The following is a 21,509-nucleotide window of genomic DNA, read 5'->3' as shown; positions in this document are numbered from 1 at the left end:
AACACACACATGTGCACACACACACCTACGTTGGTAATTACAGTTGAAGATTAGCGTGCTCTTCACCGTAATCCAACCGAGCAGCCGATGATCGGCCAGTGTTGCTCAGTGTCCCCTCATGTCATTGTATTAATGGTTCCAAACTCTTTTTTTGACCTTGTCATATTATTCAGTGAACAGCACGTACACACACACACACACACACACACACACACGCTCGCTCACACACACGCATGTGCGTGACATTTCTTTACATCCGCTGCACTGTAGCATCCCAGCTACATGCGAACCCATTGTGACGCAGGCACATTTCCTACTGCACAAACGCTCCCTCGCCACTACACAAACACTCCAAACCCTGGCCGAACTGCTTTAATGCGTCCTCCACTCCTCTCCTCAAAGCCAGCTACACACTCCACAGAAGATAACATCTGTCCACCTCGTTGCTTTTAGCACTCTTACCAGTGCTTGTTTGGTTTTCCACTTTCCCGTGTCTGATAAGGCTCATGACCTGGTACCATGGCGCTCTCCCTCTCTCTCCCCCCCCCCCCCCCCCCCCTCTCTCTCTCTCTGTGGTGCGACAGGTTAGCATCTGTCCAATGTGTCGAGCCGCTCGTATTTACCTGCACACACTCACTCCTGGCTGTAAAGCTTTACGTGCACTGGTCTTTTAGCATAAACGTGGTCGCTGCAGCGCTGATGTAAATGTGCTGTACTGTTTGGGTTGAGATGTTCTGTCAGGGATTTGCTGCACGTCTCCTTGGAAGAGGAAGCCTTTGCTCATTGGAATGGGGACACTAAAAAGGCTTTCAATTTGAAAGCTCCATCTTCAAGCCTCATCTTATTGTATATGATAATGTTGTGGTGCGTTTTCCTGCCGTGTTTGCGAGACGCCTGATGAAATCAGTCACAGTAAAGCACCTCTGCAGACGCCACGCTGGGGAACTGGGGCGCGTGCACGCAGGCGTGCGTGCGTGCGAGACTCCATGCAGATGATTGAGTTAGCGTGACGCAGTGATGGTCGGAAGATGAAACGCCGCTGCAGCGCCGTGTCTGGCGAGTCGCTACACACACTTATCTGACGGCTGCTAGCTAAAGGCATTTAATTTGCAGCGTAGGGGGAGGGGGGGGGGGGGTGAATACACGAGAGATGGATGAGAGAAGAGAGGAGGGGGAAAGACGGGATGCAAAACATGAGATGGAGATAGAGGAATGACAAGTTCTTTTAATTTTGGCGAGCATGAGGATTAGGAGACCTTAACAATGATGAATTGGTTTAATTTACTGTTAAAGCAGCTCACTTTCTCTCACACTTTATTGTACGCGCGCACGTACGAGGACTGGGAGAATCAGAACATGTGGTTGCTGGAGGTCTCCTTGCTCCTCTGCCTCATCTGTCTGTCTGCGTGTCTGTCTGTCAGTCTCTCCCCTCCTGACCTTTGGCCAGCAGAAAGGTCACGGGCTCACACATGAATAATCGGGAAATGTTTTGGTGCTGCCAGATGTGATGTGAGGAAGTTTGTATGTCTCCAATAAACATAAAGGATATCAAAGATGGCTTCAGTTCTAATGTGTTAGGAGATGGTCTGATCTGGGGGTCGTATTCAGATGGAAAATGTAATAGTTTTAAGCTATTTAGAAGATTATTGTAACCAATTCTGAGTGTGAGATGAGATTCATTTATCTTTGCTCTAAACTACCAACTTAAAGCTGTCACCGGTGTGACTGGACGCCGCCAGTTCCCCGGTGTTGATGTTCGATTAAGACGACGCCACCAGAGAAAACACACGGAGGGTTTTGTCGGGGGGGTGGTGGGGCCCCCGACCCACAGCAACAAAACACCCTCAGATCTCACGTAAAGACGAAGGGAGGGAGATTCACGGGTGCATCTGTTTTCCCTCCCCGAGCTTAAAATAACCGTCTCCAGACACTCACCGTGTTATGATAGCAACCGCGGTGACATTCCATCAAGTGTGCGTGGGCGCCGCGGTGCACGCCTCCTCCATCACCGTCAGCGCGGCTCTTTGTCTGCGAAGGCGCCGTCAAAGGAGACGCTTCGCTTCTGTGACCGGCTGACCCACATATGGTCCAAGTTTACTCTCCTAAACGCAGGGTGTGTGTGTGTGTGTGTGTGTGTGTGTGAGTGTGTGTGTGTGTGTGTGTGTGTGTGTGTGGGCGGTTGTTCTATACATGTACCCACTCACGTGTGTATGTTCCATCTGCTTCCAGCTACACACAAAGAAAGCACCTTCTTAATTAAAGCCAGTAATAAGAGGAAGTTTCACACACACACACACACACACACACACACACACACACACACACACACACACACACCACCAACACCAACCTCTGTATTCCTTACATTCCCGCTCCTCACAGGAGGTAACTCCTCTTATTCTGTCTCTCATGGCAACTGTTGCCATTGGAGAACTGATGAATCTGTTTTGTCTGTTGGCGCTCCACTGCTGCCGAGCTGGAGGCGCGATAGCGGGTGAGTGATTCCAGCCTGGTATCGGGTCGTAAACGCCACATCGTAAACACGGCGCCAAGCCGAATTTACACGCCGTATCGGCTGCACCGAGATGCGCTGCGGCCGACTGTGGTCGGCGGCGCTCTGCAGCGTCGGGGCGGCGCCGTGCCGGCTGCTCCGCATCCTCGTCTCCCGTCCTGTTTGACTCGTCTTCACAAACGATCTGTCTCTCCGCCTCCCTCGCTCTTGTGCGCCGACGCCGCCAGTCGTCGTTCGCAGCTCTGACAGGCGTCGCTCCGTCTTATCCCGCCACCAGCGGCCCGATCAGATGCTGACGATCCCGCGTGCCGATGGCAGGTGACCAGGCCTGCTGCCGCAGATAGAAAACACACGACAGAGGACAGAATATGGACAACCCAGAGGTTTTGGCGGCTGATCACAGGTGTCACACAGGTGTCACACAGGTGTCACACAGGTGTTTCACACTTTATCTGAAGCTTTTCTGCTGACAGAAAATTAAGGATGCTCATGAAATCCCAGCGGAATGTTTGCAAGCGGGAATTTTTGAGAGGTTTCGCTGGTGTTGCGTTAGACGTGAAGAGGGTATCTATCGGTATCTGTCATCGCTTATTCCACTGATTACAGCAGCGATCGACACTAATCAGATAGGAAAGAGTTTCGCGTTCCAGAAATTAATAATATATCTCCAAATCCTCCGCGACGCGCCTGCTGATTAAAGGAACCTCCTTCGCGTATCCAGTTGGGCAGAGAAAGTTCTGCCGCCCAGTGAGCCGGACTGGGTGTCCGTCAAGCCTCCTTGAACATTTCCCATCATCCTCTCTGGTCCTTATTCCAGTCGTCTTCTGTACGGCGTTATGCGCCTGTGTACTTGTGTGATGTTCGCCGTCCGTAAATGAAATGTATCCTTTGTTTACAGGCTCATTATCTAGATAATAACATCCATATTTCCTCTCGTCTCCAGCGTGTTATCGCCCTCCCCCCCCGCACACACACACACACACACACACACACACTCACACACACACGCTCCACAGAGCCGCGCATCGACATATCTCACCGCAGCAGAGAAAAGATAATGGGACCTGGTTCATTTTGGTGAAAACTGCAACTATTATTTGCATTGCAAATCATCGGTAGTAGCCCCCCCCCACCCCCACCCAGTCGGACATGTTGGCGTGCACGTATTCGTCACCGCGTTATTGTCCGTTTTCTAAAATCTTCCGCCGTGCGTTTGTGCGTTTCCAGCCTCATTGTCTGCCACCACGGACGGCTGATACCGGTGTGAGTTGACAAAGCTCTGTAATGGAGAGCTGATACCCCCACCCCCAACCCCCCCCACCCCCTCGCTCTGTGCTTTTCATTTGCCGGCGAGATGACTTTGGCCCTCAGCCATCCCAGCCAACCAATCTCCTATCTCCAATCTGCACCATTATTTTCCATATCTGGGCAAATTGTTCGCCAAAAGCTCAGAGAGGCAAATTTGAGGCGTCGGGCTGGTGTGGCGGTCCTCCACAGGTGTGGGGGGTGATTAGGTTTCCATTAGAACGAATAGATGGGATCTTCCCCGGCTTTATTCCGGAGCACATCTCCTTCATCCGCAGCTGCCTTTCGTCACCGCTTCACTTCTTCAAGTGTTTTCATCACTTATTGCGCGGAGCTCCGCGGCGCCGCCCGTTCACAGTTGCACTAACACCATTATCCAGTCAGTAATGGGACTCTGCAAGCGCCAACTTCTTTAATCCTGCCTCCATTATGCGCTTGACATGGATTTTGTGGGGCGTGCGTTTTATTAATGATGTGATTTTTTTTTTTTTTTTCCCAATGAGAAACACGTGAAGAAGAAGGAATAACGGACTTCCTCTCTAACTGCTCCGTTCCCTTTTCGCCCCGCAGATCCTGGTGAACAGTTCCAACCGTCCAGCCGTGATCTACGAGAAGGTGACCGTGAGCGAGGAAGGCGGCCCGTTGCTGAGAGACATGCTGTTCAGCCCGGACCAGCAGCACATCTACGCACTGACAGAGAAACAGGTGAGCTCCTGATTGGACAGATGTTGTCCCCATCATTCGTCTCATTGCTAACGAGCATTGACTATAAATGGTCATACACACACTCACGCTTTGTCTTCCTCTCTTTGTGAGGACCATCCTTAGAATCAAGACCTTTCAAATTGGGCGGCCCACACAATCCTCATGTCCTCAGTCTCGTTCGGTCCTCATAACACACACACACACACACTGTGCATCCTGTACAACACACACAGGTTGCCTGTTGCACCATTTCTGCCACAGTAATCTAGTGGCAAGTGTCCAGAGTATCGCTCACCTTCATTAGTCAGTGGAGGTTGGATATTGCTCCCCTTCACCCCTGTCCAATCAAACAACACACTCATTCCCAATGGATCCCATGTAATTACACAGCCGCAAACACACACACACACACACACACACACACACAGGACACAGATAGCTACTGTGAAGATCTAATAATGGAGACATAACACACCCAGACATACAGGCGGTGTTATAGGTCACATGTGGCCCGTGCACGCTCGTGCACGCACGCGTGTGCCTGCGGTCATTACCAGCCCCACCGCTGGTGAGCACCGTGTCTACTTTGATGGCGAGCTGGAGGTGGGGGAGGGACGGGGGATGCGGCGGAGGGCATGTTACATCGCTGTCACTCCCCGGGCCCAGCTGCTCCCCTCATTATTCTGTCTCATTATGGTGGCGGCTGGGGGAGGGGGGGGGGGGGTGACTGGATGACTGTATTTCATAAAGCTAACAGTGGCTTTGAGGGGGGGGGGGGGGGACTGTCTGAGGCCTGTTCCAGGAGGAACTTGGTCATCTGTGATGCGTTTAAAGTAAAGAACCGTTAAATATGGACCGATTCAGCACCAGTCGAGTGAATCTCTGAACCAGAATCTCCTGAATATTCAGGCTGCACAGAAATGGAAAATCCATCATTTCTGCTGCTGCTTGTAGGAAATGTGAGCGTTTCTCCCATCCAGAACTCCGTCAGAACTCATTCCTCTCATCTAAATTCTGAATGCGAGCGTGTTTTCGGAGGCAAAGGCGTCCGCCTGAGCCTTGTTTCGACCACGAACGACAGAATCCGCTCAGACAGAACACAGGACCCGTCTGCAGTGTTTCCATCCCGCGCAGCTCCGATCCCACCTGCCGGGATAAAGAACGGCAGAGAAATCCGCCTGGTTTGTCCAGAGGCAGCAGAGCAGGTCATTACCGGCCGCCGCACCTAATCAGCCGCTGCGTCGTTAGGTAACCGCCAGGGTTTGTTCTTTATCATATCAGAGGAAGTTTTCCCATGGGCGCGCCTGGTCTGAAGCGAAATGAGCTGTGCACACTCGCAGACGGGACAGATGGGAGATGAAATGCACCCTTTCTGTTGTGAGAGCGGAACGAGCGGAGCGAGCGTGCGAGACGCACGATGGAGGCGTGCAGATTATTACAAATAATACTGAGACGGGCCCGTCGCGTCTGTCCGTGTGTGTTAGGGTGTGTTAGTGTGTGTTAGTGTGTGGCCTCGACCACTTTATCTTAAAAGCAGAGAGCAGCTGAGGACGCCAAGGATGGACACACACACACACACATACACACACATACACACTTAACAGGAGTTAAAGGCTTCTATACTTCATACACACATCCATTTGTTTACATTCATGGGCTTTCAGTCCCCCCCCCCCCCCCACCACAGTGAGACATGTGTAGACACCCCCACCGCCGCTGCTGCCGCCTGGTCGTGGGTTTGATCCCCATTAATGGTTTGCAGGCTCAGGTTAAGCAGAACATGCGGCGGTCTCTGGTTTAAAGCCTCTCTCCGCCACTAATGACCAGAGGGGGCAATTCCCTTCTCTTGCCCTCCGTCTTACCCTCATCTTTATCCTCTGCCCTCCATCTATACAGCTATGGCTCCCTCATCTCTACTATAGGAAATCCGTGCCTGAGTCCACACACACACACACACACACACACACACACTCCCATGTTTCCATCTAAGCCCAAATTGAGTCCTCTGCTCTCGACTACCTACCACTGATCCCATTCCCATGTTTTTAATGATGTCTCACTATCACTGCTGCACCCCCCATCTCTCTCTCTCTCTCTCTCTCTCTGCCTGTCTCTCCCTCCCTCTCCCTCTCTCCCCCCCCCCATATAACCATTCTCAGTAAGGCAGAAAGGTGGATGTGCAAAACCAGAGAATTAAGAATTTTACAGATTAAAAGAAAGCAATTATTCAGTGATGTTAGCAACCAACCTTCATTGCCCCTGTTTTGTCATTAAATAGACGCCATGCAAGTGTGTGTGTGTGTGTGTGTGTGTGTGTCTCTCTCTAGTTGGTTGCCTGTGGGGGTCCCTCAGACAAGCCAAGCACATTAAGGTGTCACTGGACATTTCCACTGATGCGTGGCCCACGACAAGCCCTCCCTGGGCCCCCACCCCCCCCCCCCTCTCTCTCTCTCTCTCACACACACACACACACACACACACACCAAACTGAAGCTGTGAGTCAGAGTTAGAGGTGAGGCCTAGTGATTTATGACTCGCTGTGTTCCAGCTGTATTCATCACTGTCATTATTATCAATGAGAGGATATGACAGCGGGAGCAGGGTGTGTGTGCGTGTGTGTGTGTGTGTGTGTGTGCGTGTGTGTGCGAAGCTTCTGAGACTGTAGGTTATTGCAGGAAATTTAAATGTTTATTTGGAGCCGATCTTGTCTGTGTGTTTTTCCACCATGTTTCTGCTTGTGTTTCACCGTATTTGGCTTTATTGAACCGTTCACTCATCGCCGACGCGCTGAACTATCTGTGTTTCCAGTCATTTTAAAGCTGGAGGAACCGCTTCATCATGCAGGGTTTTAGAAAATAACACTTTTACAATATTACTGTTTACGCTCGTTCCGCGGCACAAGCGCCCAGTTTTAGAGCCTCAGGTCGAAGTGGGTGCTACTAGTCCCAGTTTTTCTACATGTCCTCAGACGTCGCTACTAGTTTAGCTGCCTAGCTTCTGAAAATAGGAAGCGTTGGAGATGTGATAGACCAGGTGCAGGCAACCTTTTTATCCAAGAGATTTTGCACGTGTAACGATTCACGTGTGGATGTTAGCGGCCACATTAAGACGCGCACAAAAAGCTCCTGTGCCTTTTAGGAATGTAATTCCCTACGTTAGCAAACAGTTGGCTGTTGGCTCTCACGTAATCATCAAGTAATGTCCTACCCATGGGGTTTCATCAGACATCATCTGCCCCTCTCTCTCTCTCTTTCTATCTCTCTCTCTCCCTCTATCTGTGTGTTTCTGTTTACATCCACATATTACTGGTTCGCTGCCAATCTCGTTAGCAAACACATTAGCACCGACTGACACCAACACACATAATAAGCAGCTGCTTGTATCAATCAAGACTGACATTTTAGCAAACTAGATGCAGCTAATCAGTCACTTCTAAGTAGCTTGAAGATTAATTCTCCTCAAATCGACTGTCTCTGCCGCCGACGAGCGGCTGAATTTAACAAGTGCACGACACCACGAGATGAGAAGTTTAATTTTGAGGAGCAGTATATGGTGCCTGATTCAAATTGAAACTTTTTACAATTATACATACATCAGATCAATACAAACAAGTATCTAAAAGTCTATCAATCCTAATAGTTTTTCTTTTGCTGTCATCCTTTTGCTGCTAGTTTAATGATAGCTCAACAGCTGGCTAATGCTTAGCTAATTGCACAGGCTAATTGAGGGAAATAGTAAATGTTTTCATCGTTAAAAGTTCCTGGAAAAGGGACCTTAACCTTTTTGAAATTCCCGTTGAACACGTGAGGTCTGGGGTTCTGCGTCTAGAGGAGGAGTCAGGGGTGGTGCTGCTGGCGTCACCGGCGGCGCTGCACATGGTGATCTACCTGACCCGGCCTTTGGTATAACTCTCTGTACCTTTTATGTCTTCGGCTTCATCTTTTCTACTCATAATGCTCAACACTTTGCCCCCCCCCCCCCCCCACACACACACACACACAGCAGACTTTGAGCAAGGAGGCGGTCATTGTTATGTAAATGTTAATAGACTTGGTGCAGTGAGGCGGAGACGTGAGTACAGTGAGCAGAAGGGAGCGGCGGTGTAGCCGTGTCGTTTCCGGGCACTCAATTACAAGAGTTCAACCCATTATAGAACCTTCCTGAGCACACGGCTGGCCACATACACCCTCTCACAGATGAACTGTTAACCACTCGTTGCTCTACTCTCATGTGCCAGCATATAGATTTTGTCATTTACGGGCGGTGTTTGTGCGTCTGTAGCGTCAAATCGGTGCTCCTGGAAAGACAAATTGAGAAACTCTTAACCCTAAACTGAGAAAAGGTCTTTAAATGCTCATTTTGCGACTATTATTTGCCACCTTTCCCGCCAAACCTCCCCTTTTTCCTCTCAACTGTCTGACTTATCTTGTTCTTCCTTTCTTGTGGTTTGGCCCTTAAAGACAACCCTTGATTGGCCATCAGGAGGGGGCAGTAAGACCCTTGTCTTGGGGGTGATGCTATCAGTGCTAATGGAAGTCAAGCTGTCTGTCTCTCATCCCTCTGTTTTACTGTCGTTTTCCCTGAAGATGGAGTGATAGAGTAGACTGATAGGCTTAGCAACGAGGACCAGACTGATGGGGAAGTTAATGGTTTCGCCCTGTTCATCTCAGCATCTATCAGCTGCTGCACGATTGCTCCTCCCGTTGCTTCGTGGCAATTCGGGGCAAAAAAGAAACCGGGCTGTTGATGTCACTGTTGTCAGTTGAGAGCGAGCTCGGCTGGTCTGGAGTCAGTCCCTCGTCCCCAAACGCAGGAACGGCCTGATGGAACCGTCGCTCGAGCATGACAGAACAGTTAAACGGTCCTTTCAGAGTGCTCAAGGGTTACTCAGCAGTTTCTTTACAAGACTTTGGCCTTTGAACACAGCTGTTTTCTACAGAGGGCAGAAGGTTCTGGGGTCCAGGCCCGTGTCTGGGTGTGATGCGGAGTTCTGTCAGATGAATCCAGAGACGGTTTCACCTTGATCCCACCGAGACGGTTCTGAGTTCTGGTGTTGTCAGACCTCCTTAAAGCTGCCGTGCATGTGGCAGGCGTCCCAAATGTGCTTCTAAATGATATCAATCACAGCCTTTTTCTGATTTGGGAGGTTTCCCCCCTCTTTTTTAGCCTCTCTGTCTCCCTGTGGTGTGGTGTGGGGGGGTCACGTTGCTGTTCTAACAGCTGTGTGAGTCTTCACTCTTCACCAAGTCCATTTTCTAAAGTGACAGAGTCATTTACCAGGCCGGTGGCCTCTCCCATTCTCACTTAATTAGAAGAGCCGCGGGCCTGTCCACCTCGGCCGCTCACATTTACCTCTTCCTCTCTTAGAAATCTCTGTTCCTGGGCCCAATCCCCCCCCCCCTCCCCTTTTCATTTGCTGTTTTCTGTTTTCCTTCCATTGCTGGGGGGGGTGGGATTGTAGTGGGAGACGAGCTGTTTTTGGAAGAGCTAATGGGAACGTCCGGTTGATGAAGATTGATGAGCTCGGTGGAAACGTTTGTTTCATCTTCCCTGCTTGTTTGATGCGACGTCACCAAGGAAATATACAGACCCGATGGAATATTTCTGATTTACAGGATTTTAGCTTTGGCCCTGAACTCAGCACCGGATCAGATGAACGACGACGAGGGTGTTTTATTCTTTAATCAGCCTCTTGTTTTGGCTGAGTGTAGCAGGAGATCAGAAGTGAGGACGAGAGAGATGTGAATGAATAATACAGCTGAGCACCGGAGACGAGGATGAGGAGATAAATGAAAGAGGCCTCGTTGGGTGGGCGAAGGAGGTAAAGGGGGGGGGGGGGGGGCACAGTTACTTCAGAGGAAGTTTGGAAGGAGAAAGTAAGAGTGAGCAGGCGCGAGAGGGCGTAATTACCCAAAACAGGTCTGTGGTAAACCTCTGCCCTGGAGCAGTCTTACAATATACAAGCGCCCCCCCCCAAAAGAAATCCTCCTGCTCAGATCCGAATCCTCCCTGTCTTGTTTGCTCTGCTCCTTATCGCCAGTCAGTCAACACATCCAGCTCCTGGCCGCCATCGATCTCTTCCAATCCAGTTGACGCTCACATGCTAAGCTAGTCTTTGATGCCCCCCCCCCCACCCCCAGGTATTCCAACCCAGTAGTTACACAAACATCCTGTCGAGGGCCGAGGTTCCACATGAGAGTGAGCAGAACTGTGGAGAAGCTGCGAGTTGTAAAGCTCAGATGTACAGTGATGGGGGGGGCGAGGGGGGGGGGGAGTAATTCCGCCTCATATATTTCTTTACCACTGACATGCGTTTAAAGGTTGGTATTGATTTTCCTTTATATAACAGAATTAGTTTTACTCCATTTGTACAGCGTGATGAACCAGGCAGGGGGGGTATCCTCTCTTCATCCTCCCTTCATCCTCCATTCATCCTCTCTTCATCCTCTCTTCTTTCCCATCATCCTCTGCGGCTCCATATCCACCTTCCATGTTGCCGTCCCTCCCCTGAATTGCTTCTCCCGCTCCGTGAGTTCAGGCAGAACTTTCAGATCCACGTTTCTTTGATATTTCTGCTGTAAAATCTAAGATTCGCTGTTTCTTCTTCCCCTGACTGGGCTTCAGAGATGCACCCCCGCTCTCCTTTGAGCTGATTTTAAAAACTAAATCAAATCTGTCTGTTTCAGAGTTAAAGCCACTGGAGGTTAAGCACACGGGCTGTAACTGCAGCGGGGTTGGAGGGGGGGCATTACTAATTTATGAAGTAAAATGAAAAAAAGGCAGAAAATGATGATTCTTTCTTCTTCAGCCCAGAGAGGAGCCGCTGCTCCAGCAGACCTCGCCTCTGCCCGTCGCCTCCTTTGTGTTCGGAGGCCGATCCTTTTATGTCCGTATGAAAAGCGCTGCTAAAAGCTTTATTGGACCTTTGGGTTCCGGGGGGGTGACGTGTCCGAGCCCGTCGGCGTGATGTTGGAAGGCAGGTGATGGCGTGCTGGGTGGGGAGGGAGGGCGGCGAGTTTATAGCGGCTTGGAGATGCCGCGACTCCGCGATCTGGTCCCAGCGGACGCCTGCGGGCGGGGGGGGGGGGGGGGTGGGGAGGGGGGAGAATTGAGTTACAGCAGTAGATGCTGTTGTAAATAAGGAGATGGCAGGAGAGAGGGGATGCCGGCTTTGTTTTATAAGGTCATTTAAAGGAGTAATGTGGCACTCTGTCGGGAATTGACTTTCATTAAAAGAGCCAACGAGGGGGGTGGGGGGGGGGCTGCTCCCGTGTCTGCGCAGAATTCCCAACACGCAGGCAGGCGCACATTTTTTGGATCTACATGCGGTTGTACAAACACATTCCTGGCTCCAGTAAAGCATTTTATATCCCCGCTGGGAACAGCCGCCATCAGGGCCCCCCCCAGTGCCACTCCAGCTGAAGTGTGCTAACGCTGCTGCCGCGGCAACAGCTGCGAGCACCGGGTCATGTTCCGGTCCCTCGAGGGGATCTCAAGATCGCAACAATTAGAACAAATTCAGGCGCCGCCCGTGAGCTCCGCCCGACCTTTGATCCACTCGGGCCGCCGTCATCAAGTTCTCTCCGAGCTTGTTGGAGAACGAATGGAGGTTGAGGACGTCTCGGAGAGTCCAGACCCAGACCCGTGCGCGTTCTGACAGTGACACATCGCAGCCATCCGCCGCCACATCGGACCCGCTCAGGTTCCTCTGCCCCCCCCCCGCCCATGACCATCTCCCTCCTCTTTGCTTCTCTCTGTTGCTCTTTTGCATCATTTCATCCGTCTCTCTCTCTGGGCAGCGCGCCAGCAGGTCCGGTTCTGTATTAATGATGCTGGACCGGAGGAGTAAGAGCTGGTTCCTCTGCGTTGAGGTTCTTTAAAGGGACGTTTCAGATGTTTCTGAGGAGCTCGCCTCCCCCCAAAGGAGACCTTTGCTTCTGAACTTGATCAAATATCCCCAAAGGATGCAGGAGGTTTTAGAGCTTGAATAAACCCTGTAGAATCTGAGCCTCTACTTCCTGTTTTACTTCTGCCCCCCCCACTTCATCAAGAACTCGGGTCCCACCGGGACGGACGCCGCTCCGCTCGTCACGCCATCCCGCGTCTACATTTAGGATACGTTACTTCATTATCAGCCTTCACACTCTTCTGCCTGCTGATCTCATCAGCGGCTGCTGTCGCACGTGCAGAACGCACGACACGGGATCACTGCTGCTGCGTTATTCCGTGCACGCGTGTGCGGCACGTGTGTCGCGCCCTTAAAGATGCTCACACTCGGGGTCCGTTGAGACCGTGTCGTGAAGCACCTGTCATCACCTGTTTCACGAGCCGAGGCCGTGCTCCAACACTTCTTTTAGCTTCTCAGGCAACATCTGTGGACTGTCGGCGAGCTCCTGCATTCCAGTACAGCTCCACACACACACACACACACACACACACACACACACACACACACCACCGGTGTCCACATGTGTGCTGAGACAGACGGGACACATGCTGCTGGTCAGTCCTTGTGCTGCTCTGCACCCTGCGGTTCTCGAGGTTATCCGTCAATCCCGACACTGTGTCCGCGCCACCTGTCAGGTATCCCAGCATGCACCACCAGCCTTCTGCTGCACACACTTGACAGCCACTGTTGTCACTCAGCAGAACACACACACAGGCCCCCTCAGACACACACACGCGCTGCTAAATGTAATGGAATGCTGAATCGTTCTTCATAACCCTAACAAGCCTCTGCCTGTCTGTCTGTCTGTCTGTCTGTCTGTCTGTCTGTCTGTCTGTCTGTCTGTCTGTCTGTCTGTCTGTCTGTCTGTCTGTCTGTCTGTCTGTAGGTGGTCAGGGTTCCAGTGGAGAGCTGCGAGCAGTACGCCACCTGTGGGGAGTGTTTGGGCTCCAGGGACCCTCACTGTGGATGGTGTGTCCTCCACAATGTGTAAGTTCCACACACTCGTGTCACGTTAGTGCTCCATGGATGATGCTCAAGGCAACGTATACGGTTGTAATGTGTAGATTATCATTATTATTATGGGTATTATCATCATTGTTGTTAAATTAAAGCTACCTTAGAAACTGTTTTATCTCTTTGAACTAATGCAGAGGTAAAAACCTCCCAGCACTAATTTGTTATCAAGTTATTATCCATTTAGAACAAACAGTTTGAAAGCTTCTCATTTGCCCTGTTAGAATATGACGACCATAAACCTGTTATAAAGCAATTAAACATCAGAACAGCTCAACAACCCACATTCGACTTTGCAACCGATAAAAATGAAAAATGTTTGGGGTTTTTTTTGTTAATGGGTTTGATTGTGATGAAATTGGCAGCTGGATCCTTTTATTTTTATCCTTTTAAAGGAATTACAGGAAAGCTTTTGCATATTTTGATGGATATTTTTTGTCCTGTTGTTCTAAGTTGGTACCTGCAGAGACAAAATGTTTGAAACTGTAACCAGTTCAAGCTGGAACTAATAATTCCATTTCTGAGTTGAACTAATTCAGACTGCAGCGCTCTCGCTCTCGCTCACGCTCTGTTTCTGAGCTGATGTTTCAGTTTATCCGTCAGATTTGTTCCTGGAACAGATTTCTGCCTGCGAGTGAGTGAACGGCCGTGTGTTGTTAGAAGCTGACGGGATGCGAAACTCGTTGGGGGCTCCTGGGGCGTTTGAGCCCTCTGTGAGGTAGTTAAATACACAAAAATGACACATCGCCCTCTTGGCTTTCCTCAGGTGCACGTATGCAGGTGCACGTATGCAGGTGTACGTATGCAGGTGCACGTATGCAGGTGCACATTTCAAAGTAACCCCGCGGTGAAGGGAGATTCTTTTTTAGGACCCAAAAATGTTTAGCATCCACAACACAGCCCTCAGTCTCTCCCCCCCACGAACACACACACACACACACACACACACACACACACAAACACACACACACACACAGACACACACACACACTTCTTGGCTAATGATTAACTCCATCCACTCCAGGAGAAGCTTCAGAAAGGAAAAGAGGAGCATCATTACAATCCTGTAATGGCGCGTCAGCATCGTGTGTGTTGTGACTCTCGGCGGAGCTGTTGACCACGGCGGAGCGTGGCCGAAGGCTCGGGGGGGTGGAATGGGGGGCAGTTTTTGGCTTTCCTGCTATTGTTAAAGCCTCGCAGAGGGCTGCATCAGCGTTCCACTCCCACCAGTGGGACCAGTTGTAATGGGTTGAAAGGTGAACGCTGCATCATGAACCGCTAAATGTAAAGTGTTCGCACGCAGAGCCGCACGCACGTCTCGTGAAACGATCGGGCGATTTGCAATAATTGGGGGAAACGGCTGATGTAAGGCTGTAGGATTTGTATCGTTTTTATGACTGCGTGAATCTTTTATGATTGCTCGTATACTGGAGATTTCTTTTTAAAAAAAGGAAACAGGCCTGTAGATGGCAACACGAGGGTAAATGGGTGTTCTTATAGCACGGTGGGTCTGGGACAGATGTCAGGGCCAGTAAGGTAATGATATACAGGCCTGCACTAATATGAGGGGAGCTACTGGCCCATTTCTCTTCTGTTATTGCTCCCACCGCTGTGTGACGCTGATGGCTGTGCATGTTTGTCATTTTAATATGATTGTCATATTAGCCTCACAGTTTACTGACATCATTGCTTCACTCTTCCTCCCCGCTGCCTCCCCCCTCCTCTCTTCTGGTGCCCGTTCTGCAGGTGTTCACGTAAGGACCGCTGCGAGCGAGCAGGAGAGCCCCAGAGGTTTGCCTCCGACCAGCGGCAGTGCGTGGAGCTCACCGTGCAGCCCAGAAACATCTCCGTCACCATGTCTGAAGTCCAGGTTTGTGCTTTCACAGCTGCACTTGTATGACTAAACTATTGGAAGCTCTAAAGCTCCGCCTCATAGCCACGCAGAAAGCCCCACGTGCACACGCAGGTCGTTCAGCGGCAGCCTTAATCTAATCCTGGATAATGTCCGCGGTGACCTTTAGTCGTGATCGGCCGTGAATTAGATGTTCGGGACCCGCAGCTCGGTCTCGTACCTTTGAATAAACGCCGTTCTGAGTGCGTGTTGTGACAATGAGAGTGAGCTCTCATTCTGTCAGCAGCTCGTCAGCGTTAGCGCACCAGACTGACTGATTACATTTGGCTTCAGCGCACATTAACACACACAAGTTAACCTTGCAATAGCGACACTGATTGAAGCGCACAAGCCCCCCCCCCCAACACACACACACACACACTCTTTTCGCCCCGCTGCTCTCACACACCTACAGACAAGCGTCACCCCCACCCCCACCCCTCCCCCAACACCCATTAACCCTGATGTCATATCTTATAACGATCCATGTACACCATGTCCTTCCATTGATCTTGTACTGATTGTCCTACTTTTCTCCCCCCCCCCCCCCTCCTTGTAGCTGGTCCTACAGGCTCGCAATGTGCCTGATCTCTCAGCGGGGGTCAACTGTTCCTTCGAGGACTACGTGGAGACAGAGGGGCGTATCCAGGGCGGACACATCTTTTGCATGTCTCCCTCCGCCCGAGACATCATCCCGATCACGAGGAACAAAGGTCAGGGGGGGGGGGGGGGGGGTGAGGTCTGGGTGGGGGATCTGCAGGGGACTTGATGGAGCTTCTTATTTCCTGCTATAAAACACGTTTTCTCTTCATTTTTCTGTCGATATCTTCAGCAATGTGTCTGTTGGCCACTGGCTTCCTTGGGGGTGTATTTTACATCAGTAGCGTGTAAAAGCCTGCATGAAGCACAACAGAATTAATCTGAGGAGATGATTTGCTGCCCGTCTATATTCAGAATACCTTGTCGCAGCCAGTGAAGATGGCCCGTTCCCATTCAAAGTCCCCAACAGGAGTCTACATTCATTTGCTTAAAATAGAACTGTTTTTGAATCCCAATTATCATGCATTATGCACCAGTGTCCCTTTCATTGTTGCTGTTTCTCTCCACGTTGCTGCCTCCGGTTACGCTCCTAACTTCTCTTCAAAGCAACAACTTTGCTATTTTTAAAACTGCCCACATTTTTTTTTTTAGATTATTTCTCTATTTACACAGATTATGCACCTGTTTCATGTGTCAAACCGCAAACTTTGATTTTGACACTCAAAGCAGAGGAAACATGTCAGATATTCTGCTTCAAGTTTGCTGAAAGCGATACGTGAGTAGTCCTCAGCTGAGCCCATTATGCCCCATTACGACTGCTCATCAGCGCTGGCATCCAAACTCTGATTGGTGCTGCTATTTTTACTGCCACCCCACTGTGGGTGTGACATGAGCGGCGCGTTGCTAAGATACAGTGTTTCTTAGTGTGTGCGTGTCTTAACCGAGGTGACGCCGAAACATGATGAATTTAGTGCCCTGCCGCGATGTAAAGTATTTATTTTTGGGATTTTTTTTTTCATGGATTTGTGTTTGCATTCTGCAGGTGACAAACGGGTGGTGAAGCTTTACCTGAAATCCAAGGAGACGGGAAAGAAGTTTGCCAGCGTCGACTTCGTCTTCTACAACTGCAGCGTCCACCAGTCGTAAGTTCCGGTTTGGTCACGTGCACACCTGTAGTGAGACTGTCTTTGTCCCAGGTGACATGGGTCTGTAATGGGATTATATTTACAAATCATGTCGCCTCTGCTATGACAGGTATCGAGTTACGCTGTAGCTTGATAGCATTGGGCCAAATCACAATAGTCAATTAGGAGCTAGCAAGTCAGCAGCATAGCACAACCTCCAGTTTGCACCGTGTTAGTCAGCTGTTAAAACTCCTCCGTGTACTTTTTTACACGCCGTTCCACTTCCAGGTCAGAATCTGTCGCGCTATCACAGAACGTCCTGTCCAATTCCTGTCCCACGGGTGTGTAAACAGGCCGGAGTAGATCTGCCGTTGAGGCGAAATCAGCCCATTCTTTACAATTCAGCCTCCTGACGACGTCACTCACATTTCCTGTTGATGCAGACTCATGTTGGAGGATTCTTCCTGATTTCCTGATGTCAAAACAAAGACGAGCGCTGGAATTCCACTGGAGCTCAACTGGGTCATTTAACGCCTCCTTTTTCTGATTCATTTCTGACCATCACAACAAGTCACTTTGGTTTGACCGTCCCATTGTTTCCACCTGTGTGGCTAATAAAGGAGCCCACGCTTTAAAGGAATAAGTGGATCACAACAAGATGGGAAAGGGCTGAGGGGGAATTGGGATTGGCCTTTTAATTCCTCCTACATCCCCTCTAATTCTGTGGGAATGAGCGCATCCAGAGAGGGTCGGGGGGGTTAACTGAGTCAGAGGCGATTCGCTGAGGCAATGACGAGATCTTTAATGTTGTTATGAGAATATGGTCGAGGAAATTAGAGCGTGGCAGCCCGCCATACTTTAGGTAATTAATGGGAAACACTACACAAATAACCCCCCCCTCCCAGTGACCTCCCCCAGAAGCTCGCGTTACCAGTGGAGGGCACAAAAAATCGAACACGCCAGATATGAGAGGGGAGGAACACCAGAACGCCCGCTCGTGATATTTGAATTAATTATCCAGTGGAGCGCTGGGATGCTTCTAAATAACAGAGTCTGACCCCGTTTATGTTGCTCTCGCGCTTGATTAGTGACTTTCCTTCAGCATCTTTGCTGCTTCTTTACACAAGAAAGGTGCAAGCACGTGTGTCACCGTTGTGAAACACCATCTCTTCCCTCGCGCTCTGCCGGCTGCTGCTGCTCCTCTCATCCACCTTCTGCCCCATCATGGAAACACGCCCCTGAATCAGCCCAACAGCTATTCTAACACTCTCTGCCGTAAAAGAATCCCCTGATTCCTCCGCTCCGACCACATGATACCCTCCCTCCTGTCCATCCAGCGCTGATCCAGGGGCGGCTAAAGCGTCTGCTGGGGTATTAGCCGCGGGGCAGCAGATGGCTCGGCTGGCTCAAGGGTAGCAGAGGGCTCCATCCAGGCTTCCCTCTGGACGTCAGATGAGACTCCCGTGGGGGTCGGCTGCAAACACACACACACACACATACACGCTCGGCCACACCTCTCGGGCCACGTCACCTGCAGCTCGTCGAAACCTCCGCCGCTTCAGACACCTAATCCGTCATTGCGACCTTTAACCCCCGGCCCCCCTCTCAGAAAATCCCCTGACACGACAGCGGCGATTAGCTCAGCCGGTCAAGGGCGTGGCGGTTCCCCTCCCCAACTCCCAGTTCATTCATCTCCCATTAGGACCCTGCCAGCTTTGCTCCTGTTCCCAGCACCTCACACGCTGACGAGGACACGTGCGCTCCTCCGTCTCCGTCTATAGAAATGTAAAATAATAGCAAGAGCGAAGGGTTCGTCCCTTTGATTCGATCAGCGTCCCGGTTTGATGCAGCCTCTGAGTGACGTAATGCCCGTGTTTAATGGCGCTACAGATGTGGCGCGCTGCGTCTCCGGCGGCCACTCTGAAGGCAACGAGACCGAGATAAGAATCTCGTTTTCGGCGGGTGGTCCGGCCCGCATGCCCGCCGTCTTCCTCTGCTCCCGGACATCAGCGCGTATCTTCTGATGAGATCAGACTGGTAATGCCAGTGATGTAATGGCCCCACGTGCACGCAGCTGCATGTCGGGCTCTTCTACCCAGAATCAGGCTCACGTTTAAAATGCTGCGGACAGCCGCAGTTTCAGAAATTCACTTTTGTTCGTTAGGAACTGAGCCCAGTGGTGGAGTCGCTGCGTCACGGTCACCAATCAGTTCCACTGGCGCCCCAAGACCCAGCCCCCTCCTAAAAAAAGGAAAAACACACTCCCCTTCCCGCTTATTTACTCTACTGATTACGTCGTGATTCTCGCCTTCTAAAAAATGCCATAAATTTGCATAGTGTTATTAATTAAATTAGAATTCCCACTGTTTCAGTTTAAGCATTGCTGAGATTGAAATAGAAAATCACCCACGGCCATGATTGCTCCTTAATTAAATATTTCCTTTTTTTTTCGCACATTCATTAAAGATGGTGAGAATATTCTGACAGCAATTTTGGGTTTAACGGTCTCGGAAGCGCCTTTGTTACCGTTGCTAATGCGTCTGGGACGGTTCCTGGATCATTATCTGTGTCGTTGAAAACGCACTCAAGATAATTGGTGGACAAAGTTTATTGAAAGTAATTTTAGGGCGATTTATGCGGAGGAAAAACCTGCGTTTTTAATGAAAACCTGAAGGAGTTCTGGTGGTCGGTGTTTCTGCATGCTTGATCCCCTTTCAGGATTTCTCTAAATAATAATATCCATCCAGAAAACATACATTTAATAAAATAAAGCTGGGACGCTGCTCACCCCCCATGTGTGAAATGCACTCAGTAATAATAGGATAGGCTGTCCTAGAGGACCATTAAATTATTCACCTCCACTCCTTTGAAATGAATAGCAGCAAATATTTAAATCATTTTGCAGGAGTGTCAGACGCACCTCACCAGGAGAGCGGATTGTATTTACTCTCCAGTCTGACCGTGGGGAGGAAATCACAGCCCATTGTGTCGCCCCCCCCTTTCCCCCAAAAATACACTATCGCTCCTAAAGCTAGGCCGGCTCGATTAGCATCTGAATATGAATGGATTAAATTAGCATCGCGAGTGTAGCCGTACAGGGAGCGTGTCTGCCTCCGCTCACAGCCGAGGGCAGTGCCAGAGCGGCGGGGAAGAGGAGAGGTTCGGTGGGGGGGCGTCTGAGCGGGGGGCACCACCGGACAAGAGAGGAAGAATTATCGAACGACTGCAAATGGCCCTGGGTGGGCCTGCCTTAAAAGGGTTGGTGGCTGGGCTAGAAGAGGGGCCGCTCGTGACAGGGGGCCACGGTACCACCGAGGAACCAAAGACGGAGCGGTAGGGGGTTGTCAGACGCCACCGTTAGCAGCTAGCCTGTGGTAGAACATGTGGAGTCTTTGATTCTGAAGAACTCATTAAAGGTACAGAAAGACGGCAGATGCGACCTGCTGATATCTTTATGGTCATTTAAACGCCACTGACACGACTCGGGCGTGTGTGAAGGTCTGCGCCGCTGTGATTGGCTCAGGGTTCTGCTAACCTGCTGCGTTAAGCTGCCTGTCGTACTGTATATTGATGAGCGCTGATCCATCCAGGGGCCGCGCGCGGGGGGCGAAAAATCGCCATTCACATTGAAACTAGTAATTGTTTTGGAAGCCACCAGCTGAACAATGGGCCCCGCTGACCGGCCACATGCTCATTTGTCTGCATCAGTAATTTCATCTCTTCTTTTGTCCTTTATTGACACTTTCTTCAGCGATCCGCTCACCCGTAGTTTAGCTGTTTTTTTGTCTCTGCGCTGCGTGCTAACCCGAGCCGGCGTAGCCTAATCGCTTTCCCTCCATTTGTCGGCAACATTGACAAATCTCCTATTTGCTCTCGTGAGGTATTAAGAGGCCTGTTATTTCCTTAGCTGCGCATCCCTCATTCTAAATGGACAGCTTCTCTCAGCACAATGCTAAATTGGTCAATTAAAGCGGCGGCGGGATTGAATTAAGCTGCAGCCTCTGATCTCGCTCAAAAGGAAGGGTCTGGTTTAGAACCCATTGCTTAAAGTGCACGGGGAACAAATGAGCGTCCCTAATTGATCCCAATAAATCCACGTCAGTGTTTGATGGAATCATATATGAGCCCCACAGCAAAGCTCTGGAGCTAAACCAGCAATTTTTCATGCGGCTGAGGGGACGGGCCGGCGCCGTTCTCCACCAGGCCAACATACACACCCTCCTGGTTGGGGAGGGGGGGTCATAGAGGGTGGTACGTGCACGCTACTCTAGCAGATGTGTTTGTTAATCACCCTCACGCCCCTCTCCACCGTTGTAAGTGCACGCCGGCCCGCCTCGGCGGCATTAATGCTGCGTTTGTTATATTTCCAATAAAACATCTGCTCGCTGCAAAGTTGTTGAGGGAAAACTCGGCAACTAAAGCGCAGTAAAACCCTGCAATAAAATAAAAGGGTTTTATCTGAAAGCTCCG

At 50.5% G+C, this 21,509-nt stretch overlaps 1 protein-coding gene across 1 annotated transcript in view; it reads left to right on the top strand.

Moving 5' to 3' along the window:
* Positions 1 to 21,509, top strand: part of plxna1b (plexin A1b) — a 122,381-nt gene that overhangs the window by 50,925 nt on the left and 49,947 nt on the right. Inside the window, exons 4-8 of the mRNA XM_029826087.1 lie at positions 4,388 to 4,522; positions 13,357 to 13,457; positions 15,231 to 15,354; positions 15,935 to 16,088; positions 16,958 to 17,057. Of these exons, the coding sequence (XP_029681947.1) occupies positions 4,388 to 4,522; positions 13,357 to 13,457; positions 15,231 to 15,354; positions 15,935 to 16,088; positions 16,958 to 17,057 (614 nt within the window). The remainder of the gene's footprint in view (positions 1 to 4,387; positions 4,523 to 13,356; positions 13,458 to 15,230; positions 15,355 to 15,934; positions 16,089 to 16,957; positions 17,058 to 21,509) is intronic.

The sequence above is a fragment of the Takifugu rubripes genome, chromosome 19 (genome assembly GCF_901000725.2).
Source record: "Takifugu rubripes chromosome 19, fTakRub1.2, whole genome shotgun sequence".
In the NCBI taxonomy this organism is placed as follows: domain Eukaryota; kingdom Metazoa; phylum Chordata; class Actinopteri; order Tetraodontiformes; family Tetraodontidae; genus Takifugu; species Takifugu rubripes.
Note: the sequence above shows the minus strand (reverse complement) of the source record. Positions and strands in the feature narration are given on the sequence as shown.